Source organism: Chiloscyllium plagiosum, chromosome 26, assembly GCF_004010195.1.
Source record: "Chiloscyllium plagiosum isolate BGI_BamShark_2017 chromosome 26, ASM401019v2, whole genome shotgun sequence".
Classification (NCBI taxonomy): domain Eukaryota; kingdom Metazoa; phylum Chordata; class Chondrichthyes; order Orectolobiformes; family Hemiscylliidae; genus Chiloscyllium; species Chiloscyllium plagiosum.
The window spans coordinates 15,328,405-15,342,150 of record NC_057735.1 but is presented as its reverse complement, the minus strand read 5'-3'; the positions used below and the strand labels follow the sequence as shown (position 1 = coordinate 15,342,150).

At 39.5% G+C, this 13,746-nt stretch overlaps 1 protein-coding gene across 1 annotated transcript in view; it reads left to right on the top strand.

The window, feature by feature from the left end:
* Window positions 1-821: 821 nt before the first annotated feature.
* The window catches only part of zgc:113307 (uncharacterized protein LOC553753 homolog), a 36,057-nt gene continuing 23,132 nt past the window's right edge, over window positions 822-13,746 (top strand). Inside the window, 4 exon segments of the mRNA XM_043716569.1 lie at window positions 822-1,956; window positions 10,522-10,765; window positions 10,891-11,283; window positions 11,286-11,327. Of these exon segments, the coding sequence (XP_043572504.1) occupies window positions 10,582-10,765; window positions 10,891-11,283; window positions 11,286-11,327 (619 nt within the window). The 5' untranslated portion in view covers window positions 822-1,956; window positions 10,522-10,581.

Here is a 13,746-nt window from a genome sequence, read left to right as displayed (position 1 = left end):
TTGCCAGTAATGCTCACATCCCATGAAGGAATAAATAAACTGTGAAATGGAAGAAGACAAAGTTTGCTCAAACAGGTAGATTTGATTTGATTTGATTTATTAATGTCACATGTACCTAAGAACAGTGACAAATTTTATTTTGCATGCAGTACAAGCAGATCATAACAGACAAAGTCACAAAGGTTATAGGGGGACTAAACAGAGTGAGGAATACAAAGTTATGGCTGCAGAGAAGGTGCCCAAGAAGCAAGATCAACATTCGATTTGAAATTGGAGAGGTCCATTCAGCTGTGTAATAACAGCAGGGAAGAAGTTGTTCTTGAGCCTGTTGGTACATGTGTTTAAGCATTTGTATCTTCTGCCTGATGGAAGAAGTTGGAAGAGATTATAGCTGAGGTTTTTGATGATGTTAGCTATTCTTTCAATGCCAATGAGAAGTGGAGATGTAATCAATAATGGAAGGTTGGCTTATGCGATGGTCTGGGCTGTGTTCACAACTTTCTGTAGTTTCGTACAGTCCTGGGCAGAGCAGTTGCCATAGCACGTCATGATGCATTCAGATAGAATGCTTTCTATGGTGCAACTGTAATGTTGGTGAGACTCCTTATGGACTTGCTGAATTTCTTTAGTGTCCTGAGGAAGAAGAGGTGTTGTTGTGCCTTCTTGACAATCGCATCACTGTGGGAGGTTGAGGACATATTGTTGGTGATGGTCACTTGTTTGAACTTGATGCTCTCGTCCATCTCCACCTCAGTTCCATTGATGCCCTCCTCCTTGCTTCCTGATGTTCAGTTTTGCTGACATAATCGATGTTAAGGAGTGTCTGAAAAAGAGAGAAATAGAAAGGCTTTAGAAGGAAATTCAAGAGGCTATGGCCTGGACAACTATAGATATAGCCCTAAAAGCTTTTTTCATTCCTATTAATATGCTCATATTTTTTAAAAAAGCAAAATTAATTTGTAGTATAACAATGCCCTACTTCTGCCACACTTCCATTCAATGCTTTTCAAACAGTAACTCATCTCAGCTGGAGTATATGTCATACACTAGATTCAAATTAAATCAAATCAAGAAATCTGCTCAAGCATTGCTTCAAATTCATTGAATCACCTGAACCCTTGGCACGTTGCTGCCAGGAAACAAATGTTTAAGTATATCCTTTGGGAACCTAATCCATTCAAATCAAAGTTATAGTAGGTGTTGATATCTGAGCAAAGTTCGCTCATTAAAATAAAATGATTGTCCAGTGGTGGCATATTATAAGCTGACAAATGCTTTTTATACTCCTGTTCAGACATTAGTAAAGTATTTTGGGTTACATTTCTTTAAAACAAACCCCTAATGGAATACTGATATATTAGATGTTAGATATATAGATTTTGATACAATAAATATTGTGAGGAATCTCAGCACTTGTTGCCCATTCCCAATTGTCAACTAACTTTCTTAAAAGGATGTTCGTAAACTGGATGATTTTTTTTTTGTTGACAATTGGTTCATGGACAGTATTATTGGAACTTACTTTCAATTCCAGATTTATTAATTGAATATAAACTCCAACAGCTGCTGAGGCTGTGGAATTTAAATACATGGACCCAGAGTATTAGCCCAATCACATTATCACTACATCAGCATCTCCCACTCTGTGATAATAATAGCTACTTAAGGTCATCCTTTAAACTAGAAACAGAAAAGTAGCCAGAGGGGTTAAACAGAGTACTGTCATTTGTTCCATCTCTGAATACACATGCTTTACTGATTACAAATGGAAACCTGATGAGGAAGTTTTATATTGCAATTTGATTAAACTCAGGGTTTGAGCTTGTTTTAAAACACACGGTTCTGAAACTTGCTGACTGTTCAGAAATTCTCCGCAAACTTTTCTGAACGAATATAAAAGAAGAATTGAAATACACTGTTAATAACGTTTCATTCGAGGTGTTCCTTTGCTTGCAAGTAAGTACCTTTTGTCTCCTTTGCTGTTGACAGCTTAAAAATTATTGCCGACAGTTATTGCACTTTTGAATTTCAGTCAACTCAGAGTGAAAGCTATGCCTATTTCTTAACTAATCAATCTTTTAAACATTAGATTGAAGACAATCAAAAGTCATTGCGATTATGAAAATCCACTGAGTTGAGATTAACTTTGTAGTCTGTATTCAAATATTGGAGAACCCCACAGGGATCAAAAATGCTTTGTTTTGTAGTAATGTAGTTCAGAAATGTTGTAAATCTCTACTGAACCTCCTCATTAGTTTGTTGGAAAATGTAAGTCAGATTATGCTCTCTCACACTGGAGAGCTTTTGATGTGTAGATTGTTACTCTCGGCATGTTGGTACATTGGAGAAAAACCTGTTTTAAATAAAGTTTTTCACTTTAATATTGAATCTGGAGGTGAATCATCTCAAAAAGGTTTTAAAAGGTGGAAGAAAAGCGATAAAAATGCACAGATTTATTATTTGATTGAGGAATGCCACAATAAAACACTGTGATCCATTCTTATTTCATGAAGGGCATCAAAGGAAATGCATTGGCATTCATCAATTCTTCATCGATTGGTTGAAGCAGTCTATGTTTACTCAGGAATCTAATAACATTTCCAGTTTGAAATTGTGTGTCACCTTTTCACTTGCACAGAATAATACTAGTATTCAGTTAGAATTCATCTTTGAAGAGTAAAATTAGATCTCTGAACTCTGTCAATCCCTCCTCCTTTAACATTTACTCTGCAAAGTTTACACTGGGGTGATATGATTGGTGTTATTAAGAGAAATCCATGAATAATAGTATTATTTCTTGTAACATCTAAATACTGTAAACACAAAATAAATTTTGATAGATTCTACCTCCATTCTGAAACAGTTGTATGATTGAAAGCATATGCAAAATCTTCAAGGTAGCAATGGTTTGAATTAGTCAAAATGCTTTGAAGGTTATTTTTAAATTACATGCAAAAAATATAACCCGAAAAAACATTGCTATGAAATCTTCCATGATGCTAATTTTGAAACAATTAGGTTGGTGTTTCTAATTGTGACAATTTGTGAAAAGGTGATGTAAACACAGAAGTTCTAGAAGGAAAGTTAAAACTGTACCCAGACTTCAGTCAGTAGCCAAGGGCCTGGGATGTGATTTTACTTAATGCTCAATTACTTTCGACAGTTCTATCAGACCGAATCAGAATGATATTTCTTTACTCAATGGGTAGTAGAATTCTCTGCCACAGAAAACTATGGAGGCCAAGTCACTGAATACATTTATGAAAAAGATAAATAGAGTCATAGAGCTGCACAGCGTCGAAACAGACTCTTTGGTCCAATTCGTCCATGCTGACCAGATATCCTATATTAATCTACTCCCATTTGTCAGTATTTGGCCCATATCCCCCTTACACTTCCTATTCATATACCCATCCCAATGTCTTTAAAATGTTGTAATTGTACCAGCCTCCACCATTTTTTCTGGCAGCTCATTCCATACATGCACTACTCTCTGTGTGAAAATGTTGCCCCTTAGGCCGTTTTTAAATCTTTCTCCTCTCACCTTAAACCAATACCCTCTAGTTTTGGACTGCTCCACTCCAGGAAAAAAATCTTGCTATTCATCATATCCATGCCCCTCATGATTTTATAAACTCTATAGGGTCACTCTTCAGCTTCCTACACTCCAGCAAACATAGCCCCAGCCTATTCAGCCTCTCCCTATAGCTCAAATCTTCCAACCCTAGCAACATCCATGAAAATCTTTTCTGAACTCTTTTAAGTTTCACAACATCCTTTCTATAGCAGGGAGACCAGAAAGCATGCAGTATTCCAAAGGTGACTCACCAATTTCTTGTATAGTTGCAACATGACCTCCCAAATCCAACACTCAATGCACTGACCAATAAAGGCAAGCCTCAGAACACTTCAACCCCACGGCATCAATGTGGACTTCACCAGTTTCCTCATTTCCCCGCCCCCCCCCACCTTACCCCAGTTCCAACCTGCCAGCTCAGCACCATCCTCATGACCTGTCCTACCTGTCAATCTTCCTTCCCACCTATCCACTCAACCCTGCTCTCCAACCTATCACCTTCATCTCTACCTCCATCCACCAGTTGTACTCTTGGCTACCTTCTCCCCAGCCTCAACCCCCTCCCATTTATCTCTACACCCCGAAGGCTCCGTGCCTCATTCCTGATGAAGCGCTTTTCCCCAAAACGTCAATTTTCCTGCTTCTCGGATGCTGCCTGACCTGCTGTGCTTTTCCAGCACTACTCTAATCTAAACTCTGATCTCCAGATCTGCAATACACACTTTCGCCTACCTTCTTCACAACCCTGTCTAGCTGTGAAGGAACTGTGAACCTGCACTTCAAGGTCTCTTTCTTCAGCAACATTCCCCAGGACCTTACCATTATGTGTATGAGTAGATTTAATGGCAGCAAGGGGTAACGGGAGAAAGTGGGAATATGGCATTGAGATATACGATCAACAATGACCCTACTGAATTACAGAGCAGGTCTCAAGGGCTGCGTGGCCTAAACCTGCTCCCAGTTAGTCTGTTTCTATGTCTCCTTGAAAACTCCCAAGTTCAGAACTCCAAGTTTCAAGTCTCAAGAATAAGCTACAGGCTTCTCTCTAAAATGTGAAATTAAATAGGTTTTGATCTCCTTCTATAAAGGAAAAGACTTTGATTGCAATTTGTAACTGGAGTTGCAGCAATAATGGCCTTGCCAAGGTAGAAATTAAAAAAGAATGAAGGCCCTCAAACTTAGTTAAAGAAAATAGATAGGACTTTTTGAGGGGATACAGAACTTTAGAGAAATAACATTTTTCAAACTACATTCCGTGGCATTTTCTGCCATCTTCTATTATTAGCAATGCAGCCACGTAGCATTCATTATAATCTTGCGGATGCACAAATCTTCCTTTCTGAAATGCATCAGAAGGCTAGTTTAGCAGTGCTAGAGGATGAACCACAAGACTCTTAACAAGAGGAGGAACTTTCCTTCACAGGAGGTTTTTTGTATGGTCCCCACAGTCAGGAATGATTACATAACCTACCAGGGGCCAGAGGTGACAAATCTGACCTCCTTAATATCGAGCAGCACTCCTCAATTCTCCACCCAGAACTGTGCTACATCTTCAGATTGGGTGTCACCCAACCAATGCAATTTTCAATATTAACCCACTCAGAGCCATTACCTTAAACAAAAGGTCCTAAGAACCAGCCCTTCCAGCCAGTATGCCAGCACACCCCACCACTGTTCCACTCCCAGGTCATTTTCCTGGATATGAGATAGCATGTGGTGCTGAGGTGGGCAGAAGGGTTTTTTGTCCCCCAAGTAGCGATCAGCCAATTGAGGTGACTTCATCAATCATCATTGATGGACTGGACATCTGTGGCAATGGGAGCTAAGCCTGAACACAGCGTCCCAGCCATAGATCATGTTGGCCAACACTCCACAGACCCTGTAAAGTTCTCTCTGGCTGTAGTCGTGATCACTGATCGCTCTGAGCTGCTCGAGCCATTTCTTTAGAACTCTCAACCCTTTAGAAAGTTGTCAAACTGGTCTTGAGAGCCTCAGGATCATAGTGACCAACTCCTACAAAACAAAATGTGGAACATTGTAGGGTCATGTGTGGAGAGCTATGTTGCTCATGTCCAATTGAGAAAAGGTTAGGGAGCAGGTGAGGGTTTGGTGAATGGGTGAGTAAGAGTTGGGGCAAATAGTTGGGGGTGAGTTAACCATTAAGATTTGCATCTTGTGTAGACACAACATTATCATATCTTTGTCTGCAAGCTTCCAGAATTGTAGCCTCACTCAAGTCACTGAATCGAGATCCTCTGGCTCAGTTTCCCACAGGATGTTCTAAACAAGACAATATCTGGAACAAACTAGTAAGATAAGAGACAATCCCTTAAAACTTTGGACAGTTATCTTGTCAAATGTAAACTGCAGCTTCATTTTATTGAGTCTCCTGCATGGGAAACTCACCCAATATCCTTAACTGAGTGGCATGCCCTCTCTCGGGTTACTAATTGACCCATTTAGGAATTGTCACTGCTGAGTGACTGTTTCCAACACAATATGGAGATCACATGACCAGTATTTATCCTTAGATTCAGATCCAGACCTGAAAATAGACAATTACATTGAGGTATTTTCACCAACAGCAAACCAAGTTATAAACAACAGGATTCCCTTATTTTTACCTTTCAAATTTTACAGATAGCAGTATTACAAATAAGTAATTGAAACACACAGATTGAATTAAGGTAGAAACTAAAATATCAGAACAAACTTTCAAAAAATCATTTGAAAAATTGAATTAGTAATAATAGGAGAATTTGAAATTCAAAAATGCAAAATCACTTGTTCAGTGTTAGTGAGGCTGTTTAGCAGCAATCACAAGTTTAGTTTGATGCTTAAAGCCAAGTCAAATCTCATTTAGTTTTAACTTTTTCCACTACAAGTACGGCAAGACCAATAGTGTAAGAGTGGAAATGCTCATCAACTCAGTGATTTCTAATTAGTGCATTCTGGATTTCACCATAGCTCTCTCTGAATAAGAGCTGAATCATTGACGACAGCCTCTCGAATTTAGCACTTAACTGCACGTGCCTGGAACTCCAAATGTTCTACCAGTTTCAGAGGAATAACAATGATGGACACTGACAGTTTTCTTATCAATATCATTGCAAACTCCAGGCAAGATAGATATTGGGATTATGGTTCTTGACAGAAGGTTAATGCATGTGGCAAGATAAATCCTGACCCACTGATCATTATGTTATATCAGGTATTTGGTGGATTTGGTTCAATCATCATCTTTCCTGGTAGGAGTTCACAGAGCCTACTTGGTCTAGCTTGTTAGAGGAAAACCATTTGCTAATCTAATGAGAAGATACTCTTGTCTGTAACAAGATGTAGTCTGTTGCACAATTACAACTATGAACACATTACACTCATAAGATAGATATTGTTACAGAGACTATGAGGAAGATCCAGATGGTAGGTTTTAGTCCTTCAAGATCTTAAACAGTTCTCCCCCACATTTTATGACATTATCACACTGAACAATGCTTAAGGCACTTGTCAGCACTAACCCTTTCAGACTCTTATAAACTTCTTCAATAATGTGTATCTCTGGTGTAAAAAAAACAAATGTTTTCTCAGACAATGTCCAAATGTCTGCCGCCACCACCTTCATGCGTACAATAGTATTAGAATCCTCTCATTCAGTTTGTCAGGACACCTACTATATTCTTGTCACAGAGTGGTTATGATGCAGTGGTCATTTGGCCTATCAAGTCTGTGCTCGCTCTCTGCAAGAGCAATATAGCAAGACCAACTGTTCCAGTTTTACCCAAAGTCCAAAAATCATCTCTTCAATTCCCTGTCTTCATCATCCTGCCTTAGACATTGCATTCCAAATCCTAGACAACTCAGTGCATAAGACATGTCTTTCATTATGTTGCAATAGTCTATATATATATATATTTCTGTAAGCTCTTCTGATGGTTCAACCAGTTTCTCCAATGAATAACTGATCTTTAAACAAACAGAATATTCAATGCTTCAGTCATAAGCCAGCATTTAGCTTTGCCAGTTTTGGTAGACATGTGACAATTGGCTTGGACTAAGGAAAGAAAAATCACTCCAGAGTAATATGCAATCGTTCGTTCTAGAAAATAGTCATGAGGATGTCAATTGAGGATAGCAGCCTCTCATGACGCCTATGGCCAAACTAACCTGCTGGCAATCCCAATGAAATCTCATAAATATGTAATAGGGACTTGAAAGGATTGTTGCCCTGCAAGCAGCACTCTCAGGATCTATAACCCAGGAGGGAATGGGGAAAATAAATAGAGCTGTGACGTAACCTTGGCTGAATGAATAAAGAAATAGAGTACAAAAGCAAAGAGGTTATGCAAAACAGTTATGAAACATGGATTAGGTCCCAGCTGGAGTATTAAGTTCAATTCTGGGCATCACATTTTAGCAAAGGATGTCACAATGCTGGAGCAGGTTCAGAAGAGAATTTCGAGAAGGACTTTTCATAGCTTAAAATTTTCAGTTATGTGAACAGACTGGGGAAACCAGGGTTAATTTACTTACAGCATTTAAGGTTATGGAGAGATTTTATTGAGAGATTAAAAATCATGAATGACTTTGATAGAGTAATTTAACAGAAACTTTTCTTCCAGCAGTAATGGAGTAGTAACTAGAAGACACATACTTAAGGTAATTGGCAATAGAGCTAGGGCTGACATGAGGTGAGAAAGAATTTGCACAGTGAATTGTTAGGATCTGGAGTACACTGATGACAGCAGATTCAGCAATAATTTTCTTGAAGAAAATTAGGTCATTATCTGAAGATATGAAGTTTGTAGGGCTAGAAGGAAAGAGCAAGGAAATAGAGTAAAGGATATATCATAGAAACGCTGACATCAGTAAGATGGGATGAATGTTTTCTTCTGTGTAGTAACCACTCTATGAGAAGAAAATAGTAGGTGTCTAAATGTGAAAAATAGAATTTGCTGAGTTGATGAGAATTTCCACCGTACAATGTTAGTCCTGTTATAATAGTGTTGAAAAGGTTAAGACCCATTGAGAGTCGCCTGGGATTTTAGTAGTGAACTAAGGTCTTGATTGCAGCTAAACACCCACATTGACCCTGAGTAAGTAATTTCTTGAATGTCAAGTTCCACCATTAATGTAAATTCTGCATTTTACAAATAACCTGGTTGAAGTTGATTGTTAATGCAAGGTTTGTAACTCAGGTTGAGGTTTAGGGTGTAGGTTTGCTTGCTGAGCTGTAGGTTTGATATCCAGACGCTTCATTACCTGGCCATGTAATATCATCAGTGGCGACCTCCAAGTGAAGCGAAGCTGTTGTCTCCTGCTTTCTATTTATATGTTTGTCCTGGATGGGGTTCCTGGGGTTTGTGGTGTTGTCATTTCCTGTTCGTTTTCTGAGGGGTTGATAGATGGTATCTAGATGTATGTGTTTGTTTATGGCGTTGTGGTTGGAGTGCCAGGCCTCTAGGAATTCTCTGGCATGTCTTTGCTTAGCCTGTCCCAGGATAGATGTGTTGTCCCAATCGAAATGGTGTTTTTTTTCCTCCATGTGTAGGGCTACAAGGGAGAGAGGGTTGTGTCTTTTTGTGACTAGCTGGTATTCATGTATCCTGGTGGCTAACTTTCTTCCTGTTTGTTCTACGTAGTGTTTGTGGCAGTACTTGCATAGAATTTTGTAGACGATGTTGGTTTTGTCTATGCGTTGGACTGGGTCTTTTAAGTTTGTTAGTTTTTGTTTGAAAGTGTTGGTGGGTTTGTGTGCCACTAGGATTCTGAGGGGTCTTAGTAGTCTGGCTGTCATTTCTGAAACTTCTTTGATGTATGGTAAGGTGGTTAGGGTTTCTGGCTGTGTTTGTAGATTATGTTGTTGAAGGTGAAAAAAAATCATCAAAAATACCAAAATAGAGGAAGACTGGGACAACACATCTATCCTGGGACAGGCTAAGCAAAGATATGCCAGAGAATTCCTAGAGGCCTGGCACTCTAACCACAATGCCATAAACAAACACATAGATCTAGATGCCATCTATTAACCCCTCAGAAAACGAACAGGAAATGACATCACCACAAACCCCAGGAACCCCATCCAGGACAGACATATAAATAGAAAGCAGGAGACAACAGCTTCGCTTCACTTGGAGGTCGCCACTGATGATATTACATGGCCAGGTAATGAAACGTCTGGATATCAAACCTACAGCTCAGCAAGCAAACCTACACCCTTGATTGTTAATTTATGATATTTTAGCTTCTAACTTAATCTCATGTGAATGATCAAATCAATCATTTGTAAGCTCACTATCTGTGAAATGTGAAGAGACAGGATCTTGTGCTTTTTACTCCTTGGTCTGCTGTTTCCAAGAATGCCTCAATGTGATTGGCTGCGAACAGTGTTTGACAACACCACTACTACTGGATGTCAGGAGATCTTCTCAGCCCAGGGCCAGGTTTTTTTGGTCAGGGTCCCTCAGTTAGGGTAAAATTTGAACAAGGCGGATTCTATACTATGTGGAAAACTGACACTCAGAAATTACTTCTCCCAAATTGGACATACAGTGAGCAGTGGTAGACTTGTCATCCACTTAAGGATGGTTGATGGACTCCTCAAGCTGGAGTATCATAGAAGGCCCTCCAGCCCAGAAGCTGCTGTAGCTTGAAGCTGAGGGGGAGGAAAGATGGTACCATCTTGAGCATGATGGCCGTATGTCCTTTGTTTTAATGGTCCCCTTATCTGATTGCTCTGAATCTTTTAAGAGCAGATTTTTCCTATATTTCTAGTACAGCTTGTAGGAGACAGAGCCAAGGAGTCTCTTATGAGAGATTGAGACAGGTCTACAAACTGACATCTATCCTAGAATGCATTCAATTCCTCCTGTGATCATTCTTACTTATCTGTAGAATGATAGCTTTGTAATAATTACATAAATGTAAACTGCATTTCTCCTTTGCAGAATTACAATATCTTTGAGCACCTTTTCCAAGGACCTGTTGAATGTATACATGCTGTTGAAATGGGCACCAGATTTGTTCACATCCAAATAGCTATAGTCTCTACCGTACATTGTGCAGGTGGCTATGCTGACTATGGTGGGATACCAGTTTTCTACAATGATGAAGAAGGAGAGCCCACAGTGTTGTCACTCAGTGGAAGAATCACTTTCAAGCACGTTAGATATTTTGCTGTTGAAGATTGTCGCTGAAAATGTGTTGCTGGAAAAGCACAGCAGGCCAGGCAGCATCCAAGGAGGAGGAGAATCGACGTTTCGGGCATGAGCCCTTCTTCAGGAAGAGCTTCCTGTTGAACAATCTTCCTGTTGAAGATTGTCCTTTAGGATGTCTGATCCACTGGCCTGATGAAATGTATTGTGATAACAGAGTACTACTACATGTGCCACTGAAGTTGCCATTTAGAACGCAGTATCTGTACCTCCAAGGCAATTGCATCAAGTACCTTCCTGAAGGGGTTTTCAAGAACATGACTGCTCTAAAGTGGATGATCCTGGACAGAAACAAAATTAGAAGTGAAAATGTTGGAAAAGGCATTTTCACTAATTTTAAACAACTTGGAAATCTGTACATGAATTATAATAATTTGATAGAGATACCAGCACCATTGCCTAGCAGCTTAAAACAGCTGAGACTTGCATACACCATAATTACAAAGCTCTCCTGAAAGCAATTTGAAAACCTGGAGAATTTAGTGATGTTGCTTCTTATGGCAATCGACTGACAACAATCGATGGAGGTGATATGGAAGGTGAAGTTAATTTGTTTGACATTAACTTATCAATACTTCAGTATTGTATGTGCTGACCGACAAACACAAACCTGTACTAATCTCTTTCACCTGCACATGATTCGTAGCCTAATATGCCCTAGCATTTTCAGTATGCGATGTTGCAAGTGTATCTGCCTCCACCATCTTCTCAGGCAACACATTCCATATTTCTAACACGCTCTGGGTGAAAACATTTTTTTTTCTCAGACTTCCTCTAAACCACTTGCTCCTCACCTTAAGCTTATGCCTTCTGGTCTTAGATATGTCTGTTGTAGAGAAAAGATTCTCATGGTCTGCATTGTCTTTGCCTCTCGGAATTTTATATACCTCAGCCTTCTCTGCTCTAAGATCCCCCTCAGCCTTCTCTGCTCTAAGGGAAACAAACTTAGCCTATCTACTATCTCCTCTGAACTGAGTTTTTTCATTCCAGGCAACATCCTGGTGAAACTCCTCCATATCCTCTCCAGTGCAATCATATCATTCCATTAGTGTGGCAACTGGAACTGCATGCAATGCTTTTACCAGTTTTTTTATACAGTTATAACAAGGCTAATGAAGGCAAGCCTTCTTCACCACCCTGTCTACCCATATTGACTCCTTCATTGATCTATGAACTTGTTCATCAGTACTCCTCAGGACCTATCATTCATTGCGCATATCCTTCCCTTATTAGACCTGCCAAAACGTGTCACCTTGTATTAACCGGGATTATAACCATATGCCATTTCTCTACCTGATTTAACAGCTCATCAAATCAGACTGTAGCCTAAGACCATCATTCTCAGTATCAACAATAACATCAATTTCCATGTAACCTGCAAACTTACTCATTATACCTTCTGCATTCACACCTAAGTTGCTAAAGTAGATAACAAACAGCAAGGGTTCCAACACCAATCCCTGTGGTACACTGCTGGTCACAAACTTTCAATCACTAAAACATCCCTCCACCATCACCCTTTGCCACATATTTACAAGCCACTTAATTGAATCCAGGTTGCCAACTTGTCTTGGATCCCATGGGCTCTTAGCTTTTTGACCAGCCTTCCATGTGGGACCATGTCAAAGGCATTATAGAAGTCCATGTAAATCAACTGCATCACCCTCATCAATACATTTAGACACCTTTTCAAAAAACTCAATTACTTTAGTCAGACAGGATCTCCCTCTAACAAATCTGTGCTGACCATCCCTGATCAATCCCTGGCTTTCTATCTGTTGGTTAATCCGGTCTTCAGAATTTCCCAATCTCAGACCAACTGCTCTGTTATTACTTGGCCTGTCCTGACTGCCCTTCTTGAACAAAAGAACCACATTAGCTACATTAATGTTTTGAGTTACATGTTTTTTTAAAGCACATTAACGCAACTGGGAAATCAAGGTCATTGGCTGAATGGTGTCTCTGAGTTAAATGTTATTACATCTGTTCTCAGTGACATTTTTTTCTGAATTCAGTGTCTTACACTAAATCATCATTCCAACAACAGTTATAGCTCTCCAGTTCTTGTTTAAATGACCACTCTATACATTTGTGGATTCAAACCAAGTGACAGCTGACTACCCAAGCTTGAAGGATATTATGATTGAACCTGCCCTTATCATGACCATGTATCCACACACATTTGTGGTAAATACTATCAGGAATGGAAGCAATTGGTGATTTTGTTTTGACATTTCAGGCCTATCATAGGACTTTTTTCTGAGTCACAATGTTAAGAGTTCAACTATCACTGTTGGACTTGAATGAAATTAGAAATCACACAACACCAGGTTATATTCCAACAGATTTATTTGGAAACACTAGCTTTAGGAGCGCTACTGCTTCATCAGTTAAAGGAGCAGCACTCCGAAAGCTATTGCTTCCAAATAAACCTGTTGGATTATAATCTGGTGTTGTATGATTTTTAACTTTGTCCACCCCAGTCTAATACCAGCACCTTCCAACTAGGATTTGAATCAGAAATCTTATCTCCTCATTCTAATGATACTGAGGTTTGCAACTATGTAGCTGCTGCCAAACCACACAGGAATATAAGAAATACAAGGAATAGACCGTTGGGCCCATCAAGGTGGTAAAAACAATGACTGCAGATGCTGGAAACCAGATTCTGGATTAGTGGTGCTGGAAGAGCACAGCAGTTCAGGCAGCATCCGAGGAGCAGCAAGTCTAATCTTCCACTCAACCTGATCATGACTGATCTTTTCCCTTAATGTCATTACCCAAATCCTTGATGTCATTAATATTTAAAAGTATATTGATCTCTACAATGAACATGCTCAAACAGTGAGCCTCAAAGGCTCTCTTGGGTGGAAAATTCCTAAGATTCACTACACTCTGGCTGAAGAAATTCTTTTTCACCTCATCCTAAATTGCCTCTTCCTATTCTGAGATTGTGTC